We start from the raw sequence: 23816 nt of genomic DNA, 5'->3' as shown, positions 1-23816 counted from the left end.
AAGGGCAGAAGGAGCTTTACAGGGAGGTGATGAAGGAGAATTATGAGACCCTCATCTCCCTAGGTAAAAATTGCATTATCTGCATGTTAAGTGGACTCGAAGGCTGATTTACTGAAGGTCGTTTGTGACTTTTCTCCTGACTCCAGCTCCAGCATTGCTCTGGGTCTGAGCTGGCACCTGAGATTGGTTGTTTGTCTCTTTTCCCGTGAGACAGGCCCCTGCGAGGCAGTCTAGGAATTTATCTCAGATGTCTTACATGAGGCACCTGCTGGGGAGCATCCACAAAGTTTCTCAAGGGACTTGACTGAGCCCTCAGCAGCAGGACCAGGATACAGAACTGAATGGGCCAAATTTTAAAAGCATTACTCACACTAAAAGATGATTTCCTGGCGTGTAGACAGATGGACTCAGGACAAATGGGATAGTATCCGCGTGCTAGCAGTTGGAGATGGATCTGACGTCAGCACAGGGGCGTGTATATATCCCCACAGGAAGCGCAGCTGTTCAGTAATTTCCGTCTCCAAAGCAGTTTGGAGTGCCTGCACGCTGGTTCAGCGTGCTTTCCAAGACTACTTTCATTTTTGTTTTCTTCTCTTCTAGATTCTACTTTACCTTTCTTCAACACCTTTTTGAGCCCCGCGCTCCTCAGGGGCCGTTCTGGCCGTGCCCCCCAGTTGAGCTTCCCGGGGTGACTGCCGTGGTCCCCCGGAGGTGTAAGTCCTCGGTTCAGCCGAGGCCCTCGCTCCCGGCGTGGACGAGGTAGCGGGTGCAGTGCCTCAACCGCGGCGGTGAAAGGTATCGGCCCTTTCCCCTCGCAGCCGGAGACCGCCTGTGATCCTGCCCGGCAGCGCTGAAGATTTGGTACGGCGTACGTCTCTTCACCCAGGTCTCCGCTATCTAGAGGACCGGCGGCGTGGCAAGCCGTGGAGGACGCCATTTGTGGCCTTACTCAGGTATTCCGCGCCTGTAATGGGCGCGGCTTTTATTTCTTTTTTTTCTTTTTTTCCTCCTTGTTCTTGCTTCTTGGCTGCCACTGTGAGTATGTGCCGCATATTGCTGCTGTATGTCTATTGACTGCCCTTAGGTGTATATTGCTACCTGCTTCGTATTGTGCGGCTGTTTTTTTTTCAGCACCTATTGCTGTCGCATACTCTTGCTATTGGGCGCCTGTTCCTACTCAGCGCCTATTGCTGCCGCTTACTATTGCTATTGTGCGCTTGTTTTGCTCAGCGCCTATTGCTGCCGCTTCCTATTGCTATTGTGCGCTTGTTTTACTCAGCGCCTATTGCTGCCGCTTCCTATTGCTATTGTGCGCTTGTTTTGCTCAGCGCCTATTGCTGCCGCTTCCTATTGCTATTGTGCGCTTGTTTTGCTCAGCGCCTATTGCTGCCGCTTCCTATTGCTATTGTGCGCTTGCTCTATTCAGCGCCTATTGCTGCCGCATCCTATTGCTATTGTGCGCCTGTTCTAGCCTGCGCCTATTGCTGCCGCATAGGAAGCGCACGCTTGCTATATTCTGCTCATGGATCAGCTCGCAGCCGCGGCCGCAGCTGCGCCGCCACTTGCCCTAGACGTTTCAGCTCTGGGCCTCTGCTCCGCATGCCACCTTCGTGCCACGCGCGGTACTGACCCCGACTCCCTGTGTACCCAATGTGCGGCGGCCGGGGGACCCTCCGGCCAGGACCAATCTCAGCCGCAGTTTTTTGATAGTTCACCTGCGGCTACCCCGGATTTGGGAGGCGGTCTCGACCGCTCGGGAATCCCGGGGGATCTGGTACCCCGGCGTTTTGAGGCGGCTTCCATTTCCTGGGTGGATCTTTTTCAGGGAATTCATGCCTTTGTCCAGATGCAGACGGCTTCGCGTCCTGCCCCTACGGTCCTTGCTGCGCCTGTTCTTCCGGCGGTTGCTGCGGTTCCTGTGGGGGCGGTGTCTCCGGCGCATACTGCGGCTGCCGCCATGATGGCAGCCTCTAGGGATCCGGTTCCGGGACCCTCGCAGCCTTCTCGGGAGCGGGACCTCCCGCTATTGGACAGTCCCGATCACTCGGACCAGGAGGTTTCACCGGACGAGTCCGAACTCCCGGACGACGGGGACCTCCCCCCGGGGATTGCGCCATACAGGACTATGCGGCGCTTTTTCCCTAAGGAGGACCTCTCGGACCTCGTGTCTCAGTGTCTGGCGGAGTTGGAGATCACTGGACTCAGTGCTTCGATTCCTTCTGCGCAGAACCCCCTGCTGGAAGGTCTTCGTCCTACAGCCCGCCATTTTCCTTTCTTGCAGGCAGCTCAGCAACTCATTGATTTGGAATGGGCAGCACCGGCGGCCTCATTTCAAGGGGGCCGGGCCCTGAAAGGCATGTACCCATTGGCACCGGCTCTCCAGGACCTCCTGGCATGCCCTCAGGTGGACGCCTTAATTAGCGCTGTGGTCAAGCGCACTACCATTCCTGTGGAAGGGGGTTTGGCCCTCAGGGAGCCCCAGGACAGGCGGATGGACGCCATTCTGAAGCAAAATTTTGAGGTGGCAGCTCTTTCTTTGAGGATTGCGGCCTGTTGCACGGTGGTCACTCGTGCCTGCTTGTCTCAGGTCCGGAACAACGCTCCGGCGGCTGACATGGAGCCCGCTCTTTCCTTTCTCACCGATGCCGCATCGGATTTGGTTCGAACCACGGCTAAGGGGATCTCGTCTTCCGTGGCCGCCAGGAGACACCTATGGATCCAGCCATGGTCCGCTGATACCCCTTCCAAGTCTCGCCTCACCAAATTGCCTTTTCAGGGCTCGTTTCTGTTTGGCAGTGACCTTGATAAGCTTGTCGCTTCCTGGGGTGCCTCTCCTGTGCCTCGCCTACCAGAAGACCGGTCCAGGAGGGGACAGCGCTCCGGTCCCCGGCCCTCCAGGGGCAGGGGTTCACAGCGATTTGTTCCATATAGAGGGCGCTACCAGACGCCGCGTCCTCCGGCCAGGAATCAGTCCTTTCGGTCCAGGCTGCGCAGACGGGGGAACGGGCCGGGCGGGGGTCCCGGTCGCATCCCACAATGAGACTTTGCCGATTCATCTGGGGGACGAAGCCATAGGGGGCAGGTTGACCCTCTTCTACCCCAGATGGGTCGAGATCACGTCGGACCAGTGGGTCCTCGCAGTTATCCGAGAGGGGTATTATCTGGACTTTCATCATCTTCCTCCGGACAAGTTTGTGGAGTCTTCATGTTCCCCGCTCAAGAAGGCAGCATTGGCGGCCACCCTGACGAGGCTCCTGGCCTTGAACGCCATCCTCCCAGTGCCTGCCTGGGAAGTGAATTCTGGACACTATTCCATTTATTTCATAGTACCCAAGAAAGAGGGCACTTTTCGGCCTGTGCTGGACCTCAAATCCCTCAATCGGTACTTACGGGTGCCGAGGTTTCGCATGGAAACTCTGCGCTCCGTCAAAGCCGCAGTCCAGCCTGGAGAGTTCCTCACGGCATTAGACCTGTCCGAAGCCTATCTTCATATTCCGATACATCCAGATCATCAGCGCTTCCTCCGCTTCAAGGTTCTGGACCGCCACTTCCAGTTTCGAGCTCTCCCCTTCGGGTTGGCCACCTCCCCGAGGACATTCACCAAGGTGATCGTGGTTGTGGCGGCGGCACTCAGGCGGGACGGGATCTTGGTCCATCCCTACCTAGACGACTGGTTGATCAGGGCGAAGTCCCGAGCGGAGAGCCTGCGGACAACCGACAGGGTGATCGCCCTTCTGGAAAGCTTGGGCTGGGTCATCAACCTCAGCAAGAGCTGCCTACAGCCTTCCCAGTCCATAGAATATCTGGGGGTAAGGTTCGACACTCGGGCGGACACGGTCAGTCTTACGTCCAAGAGACAGTTGAAACTTCGGCAGCGTATCCAGTATCTGTTGGGCACCAGTCGGCTGTTAGCTTGGGATTATCTGCAAGTTCTGGGTCTCATGGCCTCCACTCTGGACGTGGTGCCTTGGGCACGAGCCCATATGAGACCACTACAGCATTCCCTGCTCTCTCGCTGGAGCCCCCATCACCGAGCCTATTCCACGCACCTCCCTCTGCCGGTCCATGTTCGGACCCAGCTGCGGTGGTGGTTGCGGTCCGACCACCTGAGCAGGGGGTCGCGGATGTCCTCGCCCACGTGGATCTTGCTCACCACGGATGCCAGCCTCAGCGGCTGGGGAGCACATTGCGAAGAACTCACTGCGCAAGGGCGTTGGAACAGGGAGGAGTCCACATGGAACATCAATCGCCTGGAAGCCCGGGCAGTCAGACTGGCCTGCCTTCGTTTCGCTCCACGGCTGCGGCGCAGAGCTGTCAGGGTGATGTCCGACAACGCCACCACGGTGGCCTACATCAACCGTCAGGGCGGAACCAGAAGCCGACAGGTATCTCTGGAAATCGCCCCACTCATGGTTTGGGCAGAGGCGAATCTGCGGGACATCTCCGCCGTCCACATTGCCGGGAAGGACAATACCACGGCAGACTTCCTCAGCAGGGGACGCCTGAATCCAGGCGAGTGGCAGCTGCCCCCACAGCTTTCCAGATGATTGTCGATCACTGGGGGATCCCGGCCATGGATTTACTGGCAGACAAGTCCAATGCTCAGGTACCCAGATACCTCAGCCGCAGGCGCGACCCGTGCTCGCACGGCATCGATGCTCTGGTCCAGCCGTGGCCTCCGGGGACTCTTCTATATGCCTTTCCCCCGTGGCCTCTACTGGGTGCCCTCATCCACAGGATTCGGTCACACCAGGGCCTAGTTCTTCTGGTGGCCCCGGACTGGCCGAGAAGACCCTGGTACGCGGACCTCAGACGCCTGCTGGCAGGGGAGCCTCTCCCCCTGCCTCCTCTCCGGGACCTTCTACGTCAAGGTCCCATTCTGCACGAGGATCCGGCTCAGTTCTCTCTTACGGTCTGGCCATTGAGAGGGCTCGACTGAAGAAAAAGGGTTACTCGGGGCCTGTGATTACTACACTCCTCCGGGCTCGCAAGTTTTCCACTTCCCTCACCTACGTACGGATCTGGAGAATCTTTGAAGCATGGTGCGACTCTCATGGCACCAGTCCACATGCCGCCACTATTCCTATTGTGTTGGATTTCTTGCAGGATGGGCTTCAGAAGGGTCTCTCCCTCAGCTCCATCAAGGTTCAGGTAGCGGCACTATCGTGCTATGGACCCAGGAGAGGTGGCAAGACTATCGCCAAGCACCCTGATGTTTCTCGTTTCCTGCAAGGCGTCAAGCATATTCGTCCACCACTAAAGTGGCCTATACCCTTCTGGAACCTTAATCTGGTTCTGGATTTCCTTGCGGGATCCACCTTCCGACCCCTTCGGGGCTTGTCTCTACGGTCTCTAACCCTGAAGTTGGTATTCCTGCTGGCCGTATGCTCCGCACGCCGCGTCTCTGAACTACAGGCGCTGTCCTGCCGTGATCCCTTTCTACGTATCACTTCGGAGTCTATCCATCTTCGGACGGTTCCCTCCTTTCTCCCTAAAGTGGTTTCACAATTTCATCTTAACCAAACCATATCCTTGCCTACCACGGTAGGTTTGAAGAAGTCTGAAGAAGGCCGTTTATTACGCCATCTCGACATCGGCAGATTGCTGCCCAGGTATCTGACAATGACTCAAGACCTGCGGAAGACAGACCATCTGTTCGTCCTACACAGCGGGAAGAAGCAAGGTGAAGTGGCCTCTCGGCCCACCATTGCCCGCTGGATTAAAGACGTTGTCAGAGCCGCCTACGTGGAGGCTGGGAAGGCTCCGCCTCTACAGGTTAAGGCTCATTCTACCAGAGCCCAAGCGGCGTCTTGGGCTGAATCCCGGATGCTGTCACCGGCGGACATCTGTAAAGCGGCGACATGGTCCTCCCTCCATACCTTTTCTCGGTTCTACCGTCTGGATGTCCAGGCCAGGGAGGAGTCGGCCTTTGCGAGGGCGGTACTGCATGGTCCTCAGGCAGCCTCCTGCCCAGGCGGGGTGTAAAGCTTTGGTACATCCCATTTGTCCTGAGTCCATCTGGCTACACGCCAGGAAATGTTGAGATTACTTACCTGGTAATCTTGTTTTCCTCAGTGTAGACAGATGGACTCAGCATCCCGCCCAGCTGCCTGTGTACATGGGTTTCACCGATTCCAGGTAAGCCTTTGACATTTGTGTTCCTAAGAGCGTACACTCTGCCTATATCCACGCCTTCCGGTTGGGAAGGCTGGCGGTCTCCAGCCACTGTCAATCGGTCAGGGGAGGCCTGTTTTCACTTTTTTCTTTACTTTTCATTGAGCGTCAGTACACACATCCATAACAGCTTTTGCAAGGAAGATTACTGAACAGCTGCGCTTCCTGTGGGGATATATACTCGCCCCCGTGCTGACGTCAGATCCGTCTCCAACTGCTAGCACGCGGATACTATCCCATTTGTCCTGAGTCCATCTGTCTACACTAAGGAAAACAAGATTACCAGGTAAGTAATCTCAACAATACGTGGCCACACGTGAGCGACATGAATTTCAAAAGCTGCTGATTATTTGCTCGTGCTAAAAAAGGGGCGGGGCCAGCAGTTAAGTGTGTAAATATGGCGGCCGCTGCTCGTGGTGCACTGTTAGCTGCGTATATTTCCTGTTGCTCCTGGTGAGGTGTAAGTCTGCAGAAATCACTTTTTAGGACTAACACGATAGGGTGAGGGGTCTTGCTCAATTGGGGGGAGTGCAGGATGAGGAACTGGAAGGGTCTGGATGACCCTGAGATAGACTGGGCAAACTGGTGGGCTAATGAGTAAAACTGGGAATGGCTTTAACCTGAGCAGGGTTTAAAATCCTCTTCCCTGCACGCGTTAAAGCCGACAAATTCTTAAGGCAGAAATGTGCTTTACCTCTGCTCGAGTACACATGCTGGGCGTATTTTACATCATACATATGTACTTGTGTACGTGATTTAAAACTCCAGCGTATCTTTGCTCACTCGCCCCCAGGTGCATGTACGGTCGCCTGCATTCTTGTTTTACAATTAGCTGAATATGAACAGCAGGATACAAGAGGTCTGAGCTTGCTTCATGACTGTCATTACCCTGTGACATACTTAGCCATGCACTGATATAAGAGGGAGGTTTCAGCTTGTCTCATGGCCATTTTTCCCTTCTCCCCTACCTACGGATCCATTCTCCTTCCTCTTCCTGACGCTAACCCTACCCAATCTCATTCCCCACTTCTGTCCATTGGGAACATCAGGTGCCTGCCAGCCTCCCATGTGTTACAGTTTTCATCTCCAACACTTCCGTGAGATACTATATTTGCCGGCGGATAAGATGTACTTTTTTCAAAATAAGGGAAAAATTAGGAGTGCGTCCTATGCGCCGGTAATGAAAGTTCCCTGTACGTACCCAGATCAGTCCAGACTCCTGGGTTTTGCCCCCCCCAGCAGATGGAGACAGAGCAGTCACCATAACAATGCTCCGCCTATAAATAGAATGGCGCCACCTACAGTCCGGCAGTATTCCTCTGTCTCCAGCAGATGGTTCAGGTGCCAAACCTACAGTCTGGGCTGGGTGCTTACTTGGTTATTCTCGTGTTTTTGGTTTTTGTTTTCTGGCTTGTTTAAGCTTTATTTAAAAAGAGAGAGATCTCGTCCCAGTTGTCCGACTTGTTTCAACTAAACTATGTTCCCCTTGCCAATAAGATAACTACTGATATGAGTCGCTGGAACCGTGGCCTATACTCCTGGTTGGGCAGAATTGCCATTGTTAAAATGAGTATATTGCCGAAGTTCCTGTACCTGTTTTCATCACTACCAGTCTATATCCCTGCTTCTATTCTGCGTACCTGGCAGCGCAGGATTTTTGATTTTATTTGGCGCAGGCGACCCCCCCCCAGGCTTCCCCGTGCTCTTCTATTTTTACCAAAGCCGCAGGGAGGGTTGGGAGTGCCTAACATTCTGCGGTATTATCAGGCTGCGCAACTGCGAGCTCTCCTGGATCTTAACCGCACTACCTCTCCCAAACAGTGGGTTCAACTCGAACAGGCTATGGTGGGACGGATGGCGGTCACTGCTTTGCCATGGCAACCGCTGGACTCTTGGGGACCTGTGCGTTGTATCCCTTGGGCCCTTGAGACCACATTGAGAATTTGGAGGCAGACACGCAAACAACTCGTAGGAGACTATCAGTACTTCTATCAATCATCTTTAGCTTTCAATGCTAGATTCCCAGCAGGCGACTCCTCTTGCTTTCACAGCTGGCGAGAGAAGGGGATAATCACTATAGGGCACTTCCTTTCCCAGGGGTCGTTTTTATCAGTGGAACATCTAGCTCTTAAACATAGCTTGCCTACCCTAAGTTTTCTAGCATATGCCCAAATCACTCATTTTATCCGCACATTACAACGAACAGGCTCTCTCCGGCCAGGTAGATCTATCTTGGAGTCCTACTTCCTATACAGTGATTTCCTCAAGGGGGCCATTTCAAAGCTCTATCAACTTTTTTTCCCACTCTGCATTGAGCAATGCAAATTTGTCACCCAATGGGAGGCCGATTTGGAAATTCAGCTGGGGCAACAAGCATGGGCTAATATTTTGAAGTTGGCTAGGCAATGCTCGATATCAGCTAAGCTCCAGGAAAACTGTTATAAAATGGTGTATCGGTGGTATCACACCCCTGATAAATTACACAGATTCTATCCCCACCTCGACGATACATGTTGGCGCAACTGTGGAGCAGTGGGCACCTACTTCCATATCTGGTGGGAATGCCCCATAATAGCCCCCTTGTGGAAGGAGGTATTTGACTGGCTTAGCAACATACTGGATTTACATATTGACCCTAGTGCTCGAATGGCATTGCTACATGATTACCCCGACCAGGTGCCCAAAAAATATCACAGGGTTTGTGTTCAATTGTTTATTGCCTCTCGTAGCCTGATAGCCGCTAATTGGAAATCAGGGAATATTCCCTCGCTTTCAGAGGTTAAGGCTAAGTTCTTTTCATTCTATCACTTGGCCCATTTGACAGCTGCTCGTCACCACCGCCTGGCTGCCTTCAACAACTCGTGGAAGCCCTTTGCTACCATCTTCGGGGTGGGATGATCTTTATCATTGCTGGTCTGATATTGGGACGCTGTAGCATTGGCCTTTGCCAGGCATTCCTTCCTATGGTGTATGTAAAAAAATTTTTATGGGAATTTCTAATCGATGTGATACCCTATTTTACTCAGGATGCCTTGTCTACGTGTACTGACACTGTGGATGTATGATACCTAGTTACCAACCTATGTATTCATGGCGGGCGGATGGATAACGAGCTGTGTAATGGCTCCCTGTCTGGGGGAAGGGGTGGGGGGTGAGTTTTTTGGGATTGTTAATGGGGTTTGAGCGATCCTTGTTCTGGAATGTTTCATATCTGTTTTCGCAATTGATGGTTTGGTTATCTGTTACCCCAAGGATATGAATAAAAATTGTCAAATTTAAAAAAAAAAAAAAAAAAAAAAAGAGAGAGAGCATAAGAAAGCAGCTTGTGGCAGCTCAGTGGTCATTAGGTTCTGAGGGAACCATCCCCCGCTGGTCTGAGGCAGCTGCTTCACAGGGTCGAGGGCCCTACTTATCTTCTTAGCAGCTTGGGTGTGATACCGGGGAGCCCGGCTCACTCCACCCGAAGGAATCAGCACCTTGGACCACTGCCAGGCAAGTTTTATAATTTTAAAAGTTTTACCTTCGTTTTCTCCTGCTTCGATTCTCTCTCTCCCTGACTCAGCGCGGCATTTGCTTTTTGTTTTGGGCTATTTCTTCATGATTTTTGTCAAAATTTGTTGTATTTTGTTTAATTTAGTTTTTCTGTCATAACTCGATGCCGCGCGTGCGGGTCGGCCCGCACGCGACTCTCTAGGGAGGATCTTTGCTCTAATTGTATCCCGGGCAGGGAGGGGTCATCGGGAGCCGGAAAAAATGTTAAATCTGCAAAACTAGCAAAAGCAAAGTCTGCCCGAGTCCCTGTAGGGACCTCTGAAGCTGATCAGTTCCCTTTCAGTGCGGGAACGAAGGCTCTTTTTCAATCTTTTAGGGTTCTGACTAGTGCAGCGCTGGGGGAAGAGAATTTTACCTCCTCCTTTTTCTCCCCAGCAAGGTGTTCCAACGGACGGGGAACCTTCACATCCTATTTCCCCTGCCATGCAGGATAGCCCCGAGGGGGCCTCTGACTCCTCTTCCTCTTTTTCCTCACAGTCGGGCCGATACAGTAAAGCGCGACAACGGTTACCCTGTTTTTAACCCGCTTTGGACGCACATTTTGGACGCGTAAGCCAACCCGCGATTCAGTATCTGGTTTTACGCTTCCTTACCGCTTACTGAAATGCACGCGTATCCGTCTCCGCCCGCTGCATGTATATGATATGTTAATGATCGATTTAGCTATTCCCTCCGATACAGTAACGTGCGCCCAGATTATCGCCCTTTTAACCAGCTATTTTGCCGCGTCTTTAACCTGCAAATTTACCGCCTACCCTGACCCTGGCGTTAGTGTGGTGCTTGGTCAGCTTCGTACCGGACAGCGCCATGGACAACATGTATATTATTGCTCTGGCGCTATTTTTCATTTGGTTGAGAAGCAGAATGAGAAATGCTCGAATGAGAAACGCTTGACAGATTGGAGAGGCGAACAGGGGAGCCCAGCAGCAAGGAGAACCCATCCGACCGGAGAACCCAGCAGCTGGACCGGAGGAAGTATGTGATATGTTTCAGTTCAACTATACCATCTATCCATCTCTGGGCGTCTCTGAGGCTCTGGACATGGACGCCTCTACGGACGCTGGAGAGATGGGCGTCCGTTAAGATAGGCGTCCGTAAAGGCGGAGACATGGACGCCTCTATGGACGCCGGAGAGATGGGCATCTGCTAGGTGTCCTGAGGCTCCGGTGCCAGCGTAGACATGTATGCCTCTACGGACGCCCATACGGAATCTCTACGGACGCCTATATGGAGCCTTCCTCCTGCGTCTAGAATAAGGCTGTAGTAGACGCTGACTTTGGACGTCCTGCCAGGTGCTCAAGGTCCATGAATGTCTGAGATCGCGGCATCCATTCGTGGACCTTCCCGCTGCCTTGAGCGCCCAGCTGGACGTCCAAGCCGGTGACTTTGGACATCCAGTCGGGCGCTCAAGGTCCATGAATGGATGTCCAGCCGGGCGCTCAAGGCTGCGGGAAGGTCCATGAACGGTGCCCAAGCCGCGAGAAAAGAACCATCCACTTACCTGGTGGAATGACATTTGAAATGACAGGTACTGACGCACTCGGGATACTGTATAGGCGCTGTATACCACTGTATACAGTAAAATGGATTGCACACGCCTACCGCTTCATGGGCGCACTTTGGACGCCGCTTGCATTTGCGTCTCATTTGAATACTGAATCGAGCGGTATGTGAACTAAATTGTGCGGGCGGCAAACAAGCAGACGCCCGGCACTGCCACACTCTTTCTTACACGTCCTTACTGTATCGGCCTGAATTTGTGTTGTTGCTCCATAAAGCTTACAAGGAGAGGAAGTTAGGGAAGCTGCAATCTGGCAAAAAGGATGATTCTCAGAGTTCTAAGTCTTCTGCTAAAAAACGGTCTACCCCTAAGGGAGGTACGAAGCCTACTCAGCCTAAACGTATCCGTCGGTCAGGGGTTTCCCAGATTACTCCAGATACTTCTAGTCAGGACACTGATCCAGATGACCCAGACCTCCAGCCCAAACCCTCGTTGGGGGTGGATGTAGACTCTGATTTACAGCACCATAGTGCAATGCATGGGACACATGCTGCGGAGGGGGATGACCCAAAGGTGGTGCGCCTTTTTAGAAAGGAGGAGTTGGGTCCCCTTATTCCTGCTATTTTAGCTGAACTGGGCATTGAATGTCCCCCCAGAAGAATCTAAATTGGGTGCTATGGATCCTGTGTTGCTGGGTCTGAGAGGCCCTCCTTCTTTTCCTTTTCATTTCTCAGCTACAGATTTGCTTTTCCGAGAATGGGATACCCCAGATCTGGGTTTGAAAGTGAGTAAGGCCATGGACAAGCTATATCCTCTGCCAGAGGATGCTTTAGAGCTGCTTCGAGTACCCAAGGTAGATGCGGCAGTGTCTACTGTTACCAAGAAGACCACAATTCCGGTCACTGGAGCTACAGCACTCAAGGACCTGTAAGACAGGAAATTGGAAGTGCAACTTAAAAGGATTTTTTGAGCTTTCTGCACTGGGAGTGTGTGCAGCTATCTGCAGCAATTTCGCTTTACGAGCGGGTCTCTACTGGGTTCAGCAATACAAACTAATGCTGACTTATTGGATGAAGAGGTGGTCCAGGTAGGTCGTCTGGAAGCTTCGGTGGCATACAGCGCAGATGCACTGCATGATCTTTTGCGCACATCGGCCAGATCCATGGTTTCACCTTTCTCAGCTTATAGGCTCCTCTGGTTGAGAAACTGGTCCTTGCCCTTCAAAGGCAAACTGCTTTCGGTAAGGATCTAGAAGATATGATCCAGTCTCTGGGTGAGAATAAGATTCATCGGTTACCAGAGGATAGACTGAAATCCAGAGATTCCTTTGCCTCTCGGGCCAGATTCAGAGGGAATCGAAGATTTCACCCATCTAGACCGCCCGTGGCCCCTTTTTGACAAGCTCCTAACAGGCAACAGACTTGGTCCCTGTCCTTTCGGGGCCATCGATTTGGCAGACCTGGTAACTCCCAGTCTTCTTCCAGTGCAAAAGCATCACAATGAAGGGGCGCAGATCCATTCCTCGGTGCCGGAGATAGGGGGCAGACTGTCCCTGTTTTACGAGGAATGGACTAAAGTAACAATGGACCAGTGGGTCCTTACCATGATAAGAGACGGCTACGCTTTAGGTTTTGCACAGTGTCCTCCGGACTGATTTCTAATTTCTCCTTGCAGTTACAAAACCAAAAGAAGAGCAATGCAGGACACCTTACAATGCCTTCTGCAACTAGGAGCCATCATCTCAGTGTCTCCAGAGGCAAAAAGGAAGGGCCATTACTCCATTTACTTCATAGTGCCAAAAAAAAGAGGGATCTTTTCGGCCCATTCTGGATCTTAAGAGTGTAAACAGATGTCTCCGGGTTCCCCGGTTTCGCACAGAGACGCTTCGGTCTGTCATTGCCTCAGTTCGCAAGGGAGAGTTTCTAGCATCCTTAGACCTCACGGAAGCGTATCTTCACATAGGCATTCGGTCAGACCACCAGAGGTTTCTTCGATTTTCAGTTCTGCATCAGAACTGGCTTCGGTCTGGCTACAGCACCCAAGACATTCACCAAGGTGATAGTGGTGGTGGCAACCCATCTCCATAGAGAGGGGTTACTGGTGCATCCTTACTTGGACGATTGGCTGATCCATGCGAAGTCAAAAGTGCTTGACCAGGAGGCAATTCAGAAAGTACTTCAGCTCCTGCAATCCCTAGGCTGAGTGGTCAATCTCGCCAAGAGCCGACTGGAGCCCACTCAGTCGCTGGAATATTTGGGTGCTCTTTTTGACACTCAGCAAGGCAGAGGTTTTCTTACCATGGAACGCATCTCCAAGCTGCAAGTCCAAGTACGAGGTTTAATGCTCAAGCACCCACCCAGAGTCAGAGATTATTTACAGGTTCTCGGGTCGATGACTTCAGCATTAGAACTGGTACCTTGGGCCTTTGCTCATATGAGACCTTTACAGTCCGCATTACTTTCCCGATGGAACCCAGTCTCCGACCTTTTTCATCTACCTTTACCGCTTACGGAGACAGCACAAGCCAGTCTTGATTGGTGGTTAGTGACGGACAATTTAACCCAAGGAGTTCCCCTGAAGGTGACCCACTGGATAGTGGTCACCACAGATGCCAGTCTCTCAGGTTGAGGTGCGGTATGCCAAGGAAAATCAGTGCAGGGACTTTAGTCCCCTGTCGAATAGTTCTGGTCGATCAATCGACTGGAAACCAGGGTGGTATGGTTAGCATTGCAAGTGTTCCATCCTCTCCTCCAGGGCAAGTCAGACAGAATTCTCTCAGACAATGCGACCATGGGTGGCTTACATCAATCGCCAAGGAGGAACCAGAAGTCAACCAGTGGCAATAGAAGCTCGCCAATTGATTAGCTGGGTAGAGCTAAACTTGGTAAGCATAGCAGCGTCTCTCATCGCCGGGTGGGCAATGTGCAAGCAGACTTTTTCAGTCACCTTATAGATCCCGGAGAATGGGAGCTGGCAGAGACCACCTTTCAACTCATATGCGATGCATGGGGCACACCCAGCATGGACCTGATGGCAACTTTTCAGAATGCCAAAGCGCCGAGGTTCTATGCTTGTCGCAGAGAGACGGCAGCAGAAGGGGTAGATGCCCTAGAGTTGCTTTGGCCCACCGAGGTTCTGCTGTATGTCTTCCTACTTTGGCCATTGATCGGCAAAGTGCTCTAGCACTTTGCCGATCAATGAAATCCATCCAATGGAAATCATTCTGATAGCTCCAGAATGGTCGAGACGTCCCTAGTTTGTGGACCTTCTCAATCTCGCGGTGGACGGTCCTCTGCGGTTTTCATTCTCCCAGACCTGCTACATTAAGGCCTTGTTTGTTTGGAGGACGTCGATCGCTTCTGTCTAGCGTCATGGCTTTTGAAAGGCAGAGGTTAACTCACAAAGGTTATTCTCTAGCTGTGGTAGCTACGCTTTTCCGATCGCATAAGACTTCTACCAATCTCACATTTATTTATTTATTTTTATATACCGGTGTTCCTGTATGAAATACAAATCACATCGGTTTACATTGAATGTTATATGTTAGATATGTTAAATATGTTAGAGTATAGAAAGTTTTTAGTCTTGGTTTTTGGACCATGAGGTTGCGCCTACCTGGGCCTCGGTGTCAGATATTCTGTGATTTTTACAATCCGGTCTTTCTAAAGGGTTGTCATGTAGTTCTCTCAGAGTGCAGGTTGCAGCACTTGGTTGTTGGCGTGGTTCCATCCAGGGTGTAGCGTTAGTGGCACATTTGGATGTAATTCGATTTCTTAAGGGAGCAAAACACTTGCGTCTTCCGCTTCGGCATCCTTATCCGTCATGGAGTTTGAATTTAGTCCTCACTGCCCTTTGCTCAGCGCCTTTTGAGCCTTTGAAGAGATCAACTCTAAAAGATCTTACCTTAAAGGTGATTTCTCTGGTGGTCATTATTTCGGCTCGTAGGGTGTTGAAACTCCAGGCGCTTTCCTGTAGGGATCCCTTTTTGCGGATTTCGGACTCGGGCATTTCTTTAAGGACAGTTCGGTCTTTCTTGCTGAAAGTGGTTTCCTCTTTTCATGTTAACCAATCAGTGGAGCTGCCGGCCTTCACGGACTTAAACTGTTCGGATCCTTTGGCTAGTGACTTGCAGAAGCTTGTCGTTCGCAGGGCTTTGCTGCGTTACCTTGAGGTTACCAATGAGTTTCGTGTGACTGACCATCTTTTTGTGCTGTGGAGCGGTCCTAAACGAGGACAGCAGGCGTCCAAAGCTACTATAGCTCGCTGGCTAAAGGAGGCTATTAGGTCGGCCTAACTCCTTCATGGTAGAACCCTTCCTACGGATCTGCATGCCCACTCCACTCGTTCACAAGCGGCGTCTTGGGCAGTGTCAAATGGTATCACCGCAGGAAATTTGCAGGGCGGCTATGTGGAAATCTCTGCATACTTTTGCGAGACATTACAGATTGGATGTCCAGGCTCCAGTTTCAGGAGGATTTGGAGAGGGAGTGCTTCGAGTGGGCCTCTCCGGATCCCAACTCAGGTAAGAAAGCTCTGGTACATCCCAGGAGTCCGGACTGATCCGGGTACATACAGAGAAAGGAAAATTAGTTCTTCCCTGATAATTTTCGTTCCTGTAGTACCACGGATCAGTCCAGAGTCCCGCCCGTCAGAGGCATGGAAGAATGGGAGAGTCCACGCGGTTCTTATCTATTCCGGTTCTTATCTATTTCGTTATTTCAGATTGACAGAGATTTTTAATGTGTTGTCCTCAAGTTGTTTTTTCAAGGTTCAGGTCCCAGGAGGGTTAAGTGGACCAGTTTGTTTCTTTTATTATATACAGTTATGATGGTTCCATTCTGCTTTGATATTAAGTAATACTATGGGACTGTAGGTGGCACCATTCTTATTTATAGGTGGAGCGTTGTTATGGTAACTGCTCTGTCTCCATCTGCTAGAGGGGGGCAAAACCCAGGAGTCTGGACTGATCCGTGGTACTACAGGAACGGAAATTATCAGGTAAGAAACTAATTTTCCTTTAACAGTGTCTGTTGGGTGGGGGGGGGGGGGGAGTGTCGCGGTGGCATCGGGGAGCAATACTGCAGATCCTACGTGCTGGTAGTCAAAATTACCGGTGCATAGGACCTGCAGAATCGCTCCCCGATTGGTCAGTCCTGGACCAATGGGGCTTGCTGAAGCGCGGCTTCCCCAATCAAAATTAACAGGTGATTTTGATTCGGGAAGCTGCGCTTCGGCAAGCCCCTTTTGCCCCGCACCAGCCAATCGGGCGGCGCACCTTCGCTTCACTCCCCGATGCCACCGTGTCACTCCCCCCACCGCACATTAATAATTTTGTTTACCGGCAAATAGGACTGCAGAATCGCTCACAGATGCCACCAAGACACTCCCCCCCCACCGGACACTGATTTAGTGCCCAAAAATTATTTTTTCCCTTAAATTTAGGTTTAGAAAAGGGGGTGCGTCTTATAGGCGACTGCGTCCTATATGCTGGCAAATACGTAATTCCAGGCATCCACCACACTTTCTCTGAACAAAAAATATCTCTTGATATTATTCCTAGTCTCCCCCCTTGGAACCTTTGCTGTACAAATTATTTTCCATTAAAGAAGTTTACTTCTTGAGCATTATTACCTTTCAGGTATGTAAGTGTCTCTATCATATCTCCCCCTTTCTCCTCTCCTCTAGGTTATACATATTTAGGAGCTCATCTCATAAGGCTTTTGGTGCAAATCCCATTGTTAGAAGTTTTTCATGGTCATCAGTGCTTGGTCAGCAGGGCACACAGCTTTATCACTGTGTGACACTGCCAGAGCAGTGATTATAAGATCAGAAACCCAGATCCATTTGCTGATCACTAATATCTGATTAATGTCTTCTTCTATCACCAGCAAGTGATGAGGTCACACAGCACATAAAGGAGGAGAATAAAAAAGAACATCCTATGGAAGAAGGACTGATCTCAAGAGAATCAGGACATGGTTTTGTGAATGTTTCGCAGGGGCCTGAGAGGAGAAACACAAGGAATAATCAGCAGGAGTCAGAGAAGAAGCAGAGAGACCCTGCAGGAGACCCACGGGATGGAGTCACTGCATGTGAGATGGAGGTCAAAGTCATCCCTGCGCACCAGGGACATGTGAGCCCAGAAAGACCCTTTCAGTGCAATAACAGTGATCAAAAGACTTCTGACTTTCACCAGAGGGAGGGGAAAGGGAAAAAATCCTTTCTGCGTGACTCTTGTGGTAAAAGCTTTGGTAAGGAATCGCATTTAATATTGCACCAGAAATCCCACACACTCCAAACATTATTTCTGTGCACTAAATGTGGGGAAAGCTTCAGTCAGAAGAAAAATCTAAAAGTGCACCTAAACATACATAAAACAGAGAAACCCTTCCCCTGCAGTGATTGGAGGAAAAGTTTAATTAGTAAGTATAAGATAAAATTACATCACAAAATCCACACTGGAGAGAGACCCTTCTCTTGCACTAAAGGTGAGAAATGTTTTGTTAGGAAAAGAAACATCACACAACACCAGCAAAACTACCCAGGAAACAACTCATTTACCTGCACGGAGTGTGGGAAACGCTTCCGTCGTAAGGATAGGCTAATGTGGCACCAGCGCATCCACACAGGAGAGAGACCATTCTCCTGTACTGAATGTGGAAAACGTTTCATTAGCAAATCACACCTCTCCCAACACCAGAAAATCCACACAGGTGAGGGACCATTCTCATGTAGTGAATGTAATAAAAGATTCACTGTGAAGAGTGCCCTCATAATACACATGAGAATCCACACAGGGGAGCGACCATTCTCATGTAGTGAATGTAATAAAAGATTCACTGTGAAGGGTGCCCTCACAAAACACCTGAGAAGCCACACTGGTGAGGGACTATTCTCATGTAATGAATGTAATAAAAGATTCACTGAGAAGGGTGCCCTCACCACACACATGAGAATTCACACAGGGGAGCGACCATTCTCATGTACTGAATGTAATAAAAGATTCACTGTGAAGGATGCCCTCACAAGACACCTGAGAATCCACACAGGTGAGAGACCATTCTCATGTACTGAATGTAATAAAAGATTCACTGAGAAAAGTGCCCTCACAAGACACATAAGAATCCACACAGGGGAGCGACGATTCTCATGTACTGAATGTAATAAAAGATTCACTGAGAAAAGTGCCCTCTCAAAACACATGAGAATCCACACAGGGGAGCGACGATTCTCATGTACTGAATGTAATAGAAGCTTCCCTGTGAAGGGTGCCCTCACAAGACACATGAGAATTCACACAGGGAAGCGACCATTCTCGTGTACTGAATGTAATAAAAGATTCCCTGTGAAGGGTGCCCTCACAAGACACCTGAGAATCCACACAGGGGAGCGACCATTCTCATGTACTGAATGTAATAAAAGCTTCCCTGTGAAGGGTGCCCTCACAAGACACATAAGAATCCACACAGGGGAGCAACCATTCTCATGTACTGAATGTAATAAAAGATTCACTGAGAAGGGTGCCCTCACCACACACATGAGAATTCACACAGGGGAGCAACCATTCTCATGTACTGAATGTAATAGAAGCTTCCCTGTGAAGGGTGCCCTCACCACACACATGAGAATCCACACAGGGGAGCGACCATTCTCATGTAGTGAATGTAATAGAAGCTTCCCTGTGAAGGGTGCCCTCACAAGTCACATGAGAATCCACACAGGGGAGCGACCATTCTCATGTAGTGAATGTAATAGAAGCTTCCCTGTGAAGGGTGCCCTCACAAGTCACATGAGAATCCACACAGGGGAGCGACCATTCTCATGTACTGAATGTAATAAAAGCTTCCCTGTGAAGGGTGCCCTCATAAGACACATGAGAATCCACACAGGGGAGCGACCATTCTTATGTACTGAATGTAATAAAAGATTCACTGACCAAAGTGCCCTCACAAAACACATGAGAATCCACACAGGGGAGCAACCATTCTCATGTACTGAATGTAATAAAAGCTTCCCTGTGAAGGGTGCCCTCACAAGTCACATGAGAATCCACACAGGGGAGCGACCATTCTCATGTACTGAATGTAATAAAAGATTCTCTGTGAAGGGTGCCCTCATAAGACACATGAGAATCCACACAGGGGAGCGACCATTCTCATGTACTGAATGTAATAAAAGCTTCCCTGTGATGGGTGCCCTCACAAAACACATGAGAATCCACACAGGGGAGCAACCATTCTCATGTAGTGAATGTAATAAAAGCTTCCCTGTGAAGGGTGCCCTCACAAAACACATGAGAATCCACACAGGTGAGCGACTATTCCCATGTAATAAATATAATAAAAGATTCCCTGTGAAGGGTGCCCTCATAAGACACATGACAATCCACACAGGGGAGCGACCATTCTCATGTACTGAATGTAATAAAAGATTCTCTGTGAAGGGTGCCCTCATAAGACACATGAGAATCCACACAGGGGAGCAACCATTCTCATGTAGTGAATGTAATAAAAGCTTCCCTGTGAAGGGTGCCCTCACAAGACACATGAGAATCCACACAGGGGAGCGACCATTCTCAGAGAAAAGATAGAAACAAAAATGATGGCAGAAAAAGACCAAATGGCCCATCCAGTCTTCTCAGCAAGCTCTCACACTTATTTTCCCATTCTTATCTGTTTCACCGACCACCAAGTTCAGGGCCCTTGTTGGTAACTGCTTGATTTGAATTTCCTTCCGCCCCCTGCCATAGATGCAGAGTAATGTTGGAGTTGCATGAGTACCGTTGATGCAGAGAGTAATGTTGGAGTTGCATGAGTACCGTTGATGCAGAGAGTAATGTTGGAGTTGCATGTAGTAAAAGCTTCACACAGAAGGGTGCTCTCACAACACACATGAAAACTCACACATAGGAGAGACTATTCTCATGCATTAAAATGAAAGTTCATTTATTAGGAAGCAAAATCTCTCAAAACACCAAAAAATCCATTTGCCCCACTACAAACCACTTACATGGCCTGATTGTGGGTAAAGCTTCCATGCTAAACAGACACTTAGGGGTAGATTTTCAAAGCAGCACCCAACCATCTATGACCATTGTCTTATGCCAAATGTGAGAAAAGCTTCATAAATAACTATATACTAATCTCACACCAGAAAATCCACACAGGAGAGAGACCATTGTCTTGTACCGAGTGTGGGGAATCCGATCTCTCACTACACCAGAAAGTCCACACTGGAGAGAGACCATTGTCTTGTACCGAGTGTGGGGAATCCGATCTCTCACTACACCAGAAAGTCCACACTGGAGAGAGACCATTGTCTTGTACCGAGTGTGGGGAATCCGATCTCTCACTACACCAGAAAGTCCACACTGGAGAGAGACCATTGTCTTGTACCGAGTGTGGGGAATCCGATCTCTCACTACACCAGAAAGTCCACACTGGAGAGAGACCATTGTCTTGTACCGAGTGTGGGGAATCCGATCTCTCACTACACCAGAAAGTCCACACTGGAGTCCTGAGTGGAGGAAAACCTTCCTTGCTAAGTTTACATTAATCTTGCACAGGAAAGTTTAAACAGATGAGACCTTTTTCATATGAGTGTAATAAAACATTCTCACAGAAGACACATGCAAATCCACACAGGGGAGACATGAGATCATCCCCAATAAACCATGGCATACAAATGAGGTTCAATCTGATCAAGGTCTGCACAAAACAAACTCATATGGAGACCCTGTCCCGAGACAGACCAGTCTCATGCAATAAATGCAGAAGATGCTTCATTAGGAACGCTCGCATCTCACCGCGCCAGAAAATGCACACAGGTGACTCGTGATGACATTTAACAAATGATGCAATCAAAGACCAAGAAAATGTGCCAGAACGATACGGAAATTGTTTGAATTATACTGAGTGCCACATGTCTAATGCATCGAGACGCTCCCTGTGCATAGAACTCCCCATGGACTCCAGCAGGAAATTCCCTTTCACACAATGCGAGTGCTAAGAGGGCATTAGCAGTGACTTGGAGAGAGTAAGATCAGACTCAGCCAGGGCCACACCCAGCAGTCTCCTCCATCTCTCCTGCCCCATTAATCTGATGCTGCTGCAGCTTTACTCCTTGTTGGCTGATGGGAGGTCAGTCGCATGCTGCCTCCTCATTCTGGCCCATGCTGACCAATGCACGCACATCTCTACCTTCTTCCAGCCCTCGCAGGACCATGCAAGAGCAGCATGAGGCTACTTCCACCTTCTGACCCTTGCAGGCTGGTGCCAGTGTGGTGTTAAGGGCTTTGTGCTATGGGCAGAGCTGGTACAAGAGTATTAAATACCCTAAGTGAACCTTCAGCCTTGTACCTCTTTCTCCCAAAATAACTTCAGTCTCATTGACCCGCCCCTGAGATAATTACATTCATCATTCATTATGAAACCCAGCACCACCATCTCAGTACAATCCTGTAACAATGGGTACTTTTAAATATGAAACTTTGCTTTATAAATATAATACATATGTGTCAAAATTATGTCAGCATCTGATGAAGGGGTCAGCTGAGATTTTTTTTTTGGATGCCAACCTTTCCACAGACTAGGATTACACACTTGTGTACTGGGTGCCTCCCCTTATTTGCATGCATTTACATATATTTGTCTTCAGCCCCTGAATCTTTCACTCTTCTGTCTGTTCCTTGTGCCACCACTGTCTCTTTCCTCTCCTCTGCTCTGTTTTATCTCTCTCCCTCTTCTGTTCCCTCTGTCTCTTATCCTTCTCCAAGCCCTGTTCCCTCCTCTGTTTCTCCCTCCTACATCCCATGTGCCCACGCTCTCCCTCTCCCCTCCATTCCCTGTCACTGCTCTGTTTCCCCCCCTGTTATGGGATTATTTTGCTTGAATCTAACACTTGATGAACTGAGAGCTATGAACAGAGGTGTATAAGAACCTGCCATACTGGGTCAAACCAAGGGTCCATCAAGCCCAGCATCCTGTTTCCAACAGTGGCTAATCCAGGCCATAAGAACCTGGCAAGAACCCAAAAACTAAGTCTATTCCATGTTACTGTTGCTAGTAATAGCAGTGGCTATTTTCCAAGTCAACCCAATCAATGGCAGGTAATGGACCTCTCCAAGAACTTATCCAATCATTTTTTAAACACAGCTATACTAATTGCACTAACCACATCCTCTGGCAACAAATTCCAGAGTTTAATTGTGCGTTGAGTAAAAAAGAACTTTAAGGTCTTTAAGATCATGAGAGGTCTTGAACGAGTAGATGTGAATCGGTTATTTACACTTTCGAATAATAGAAGGACTAGGGGGCATTCCATGAAGGTAGCAAGTAGCACATTTAAAACTAATCGGAGAAAGTTCTTTTTCACTCAACGCACAATAAAGCTCTGGAATTTGTTGCCAGAGGATGTGGTTAGTGCAGTTAGTGTAGCTGGGTTCAAAAAAGGTTTGGATATGTTCGGGGAGGAGAAGTCCATTAACGGCTATTAATCAAGTTTACTTAGGGAATAGCCACTGCTATTAATTGCATCAGTAGCATGGGATCTTCTTAGTGTTTGGGTAATTCACAGGTTCTTATGGCCTGGTTTGGCCTCTGTTGGAAACAATATGCTGGGCTTGATGAACCCTTAGTCTGACCCAGAATGGCAATTTCTTATGTTTTGATGTTCTATGTCAGGCCATATTATTATTTCCTATCGATAGCAGGCTGATTTAGCCATGCTGTATGTGATTGCGTCGCGACCTTCGTAGGCGGAGCTTACCTCAGTGACCCACGCAAATCAGGCATCTCCTCCTCAGTCTATTTTTTTCCACGAGCTGAATGCATGCAGGCTTTTTTTTCTCTCAATGACTTTTTTCAAATTGCGTTTTTTCGCATGTTTTCTCCGTAAACATGGCACCGAAACCTTCCGGTTTCAAATTATGCCAATGCGGAAAAATTATGTCCCTCACAGATAGGCATAATTACTTTTATATTTGGCTCGGGCTTGATCACAACCAGGGATCTTGTCGTGATTGTGGGCGGATGTCCCCGTAAGCACGCCGACATTACGCTGAGCAAGTTGACAGGTTGAGATCATCAGGCTTTTATGCCGGGATGCCGTCTGCGCAGTCTTCGCCCAGCCGGGTGAAGACTCCATCATCTCATCATAAAAGAGCCTCCTCCCTGGGACCATGGGAGAAGCCTCAACTTCTACCACCGACTGGGCCCAGGTTCTCTCTACCTACTGTGCCCAAGAAAATTCAGCAGGGGTCGAAAATCACTCCCCCGGTTTCCAAACAGGTCTTCTGCGTCATCCGGGGCACAGGGACCTGTCCCCAGCTCTTTGCACCCTACAACACCGTTAACATCGAAACATACAATCGATGCTCAAACATACGACGCATGTGCCGTCTACAGTGCCATCGGCACACTAAGCCGTCTATGTCACCTACGAAGCAGCTGGCACCATCCACAATGCCTTCGAAGCACACTGCACCGTCCACGATGCCTTCGAAGCATGCTGCGCCATCTACGGTGCCATTGATGCATGCGGACCCTACGACGCATGCAACTTACCAAAAGCATAAAATGAAGATGCATCA

The 23816-nt window shown here is 49.7% G+C and overlaps 1 protein-coding gene across 1 annotated transcript; it reads left to right on the top strand.

Moving 5' to 3' along the window:
* Nucleotides 1-7: 7 nt before the first annotated feature.
* Nucleotides 8-19727, top strand: LOC115083581 (oocyte zinc finger protein XlCOF6-like; the record flags this gene model as incomplete). The annotated part of the gene is made up of 3 exons (XM_029587492.1): nt 8-63; nt 17116-19536; nt 19621-19727. Coding segments are annotated over exons 1-3 (2562 nt in total), but the record flags the coding sequence as incomplete, so codon positions are not given.
* Nucleotides 19728-23816: the final 4089 nt, after the last annotated feature.

The sequence above is a fragment of the Rhinatrema bivittatum genome, chromosome 2 (assembly GCF_901001135.1).
Source record: "Rhinatrema bivittatum chromosome 2, aRhiBiv1.1, whole genome shotgun sequence".
Lineage (NCBI taxonomy): Eukaryota > Metazoa > Chordata > Amphibia > Gymnophiona > Rhinatrematidae > Rhinatrema > Rhinatrema bivittatum.
The sequence above is the reverse complement of the archived record's forward strand: the minus strand, read 5'-3'. Positions and strand labels throughout refer to the sequence as shown.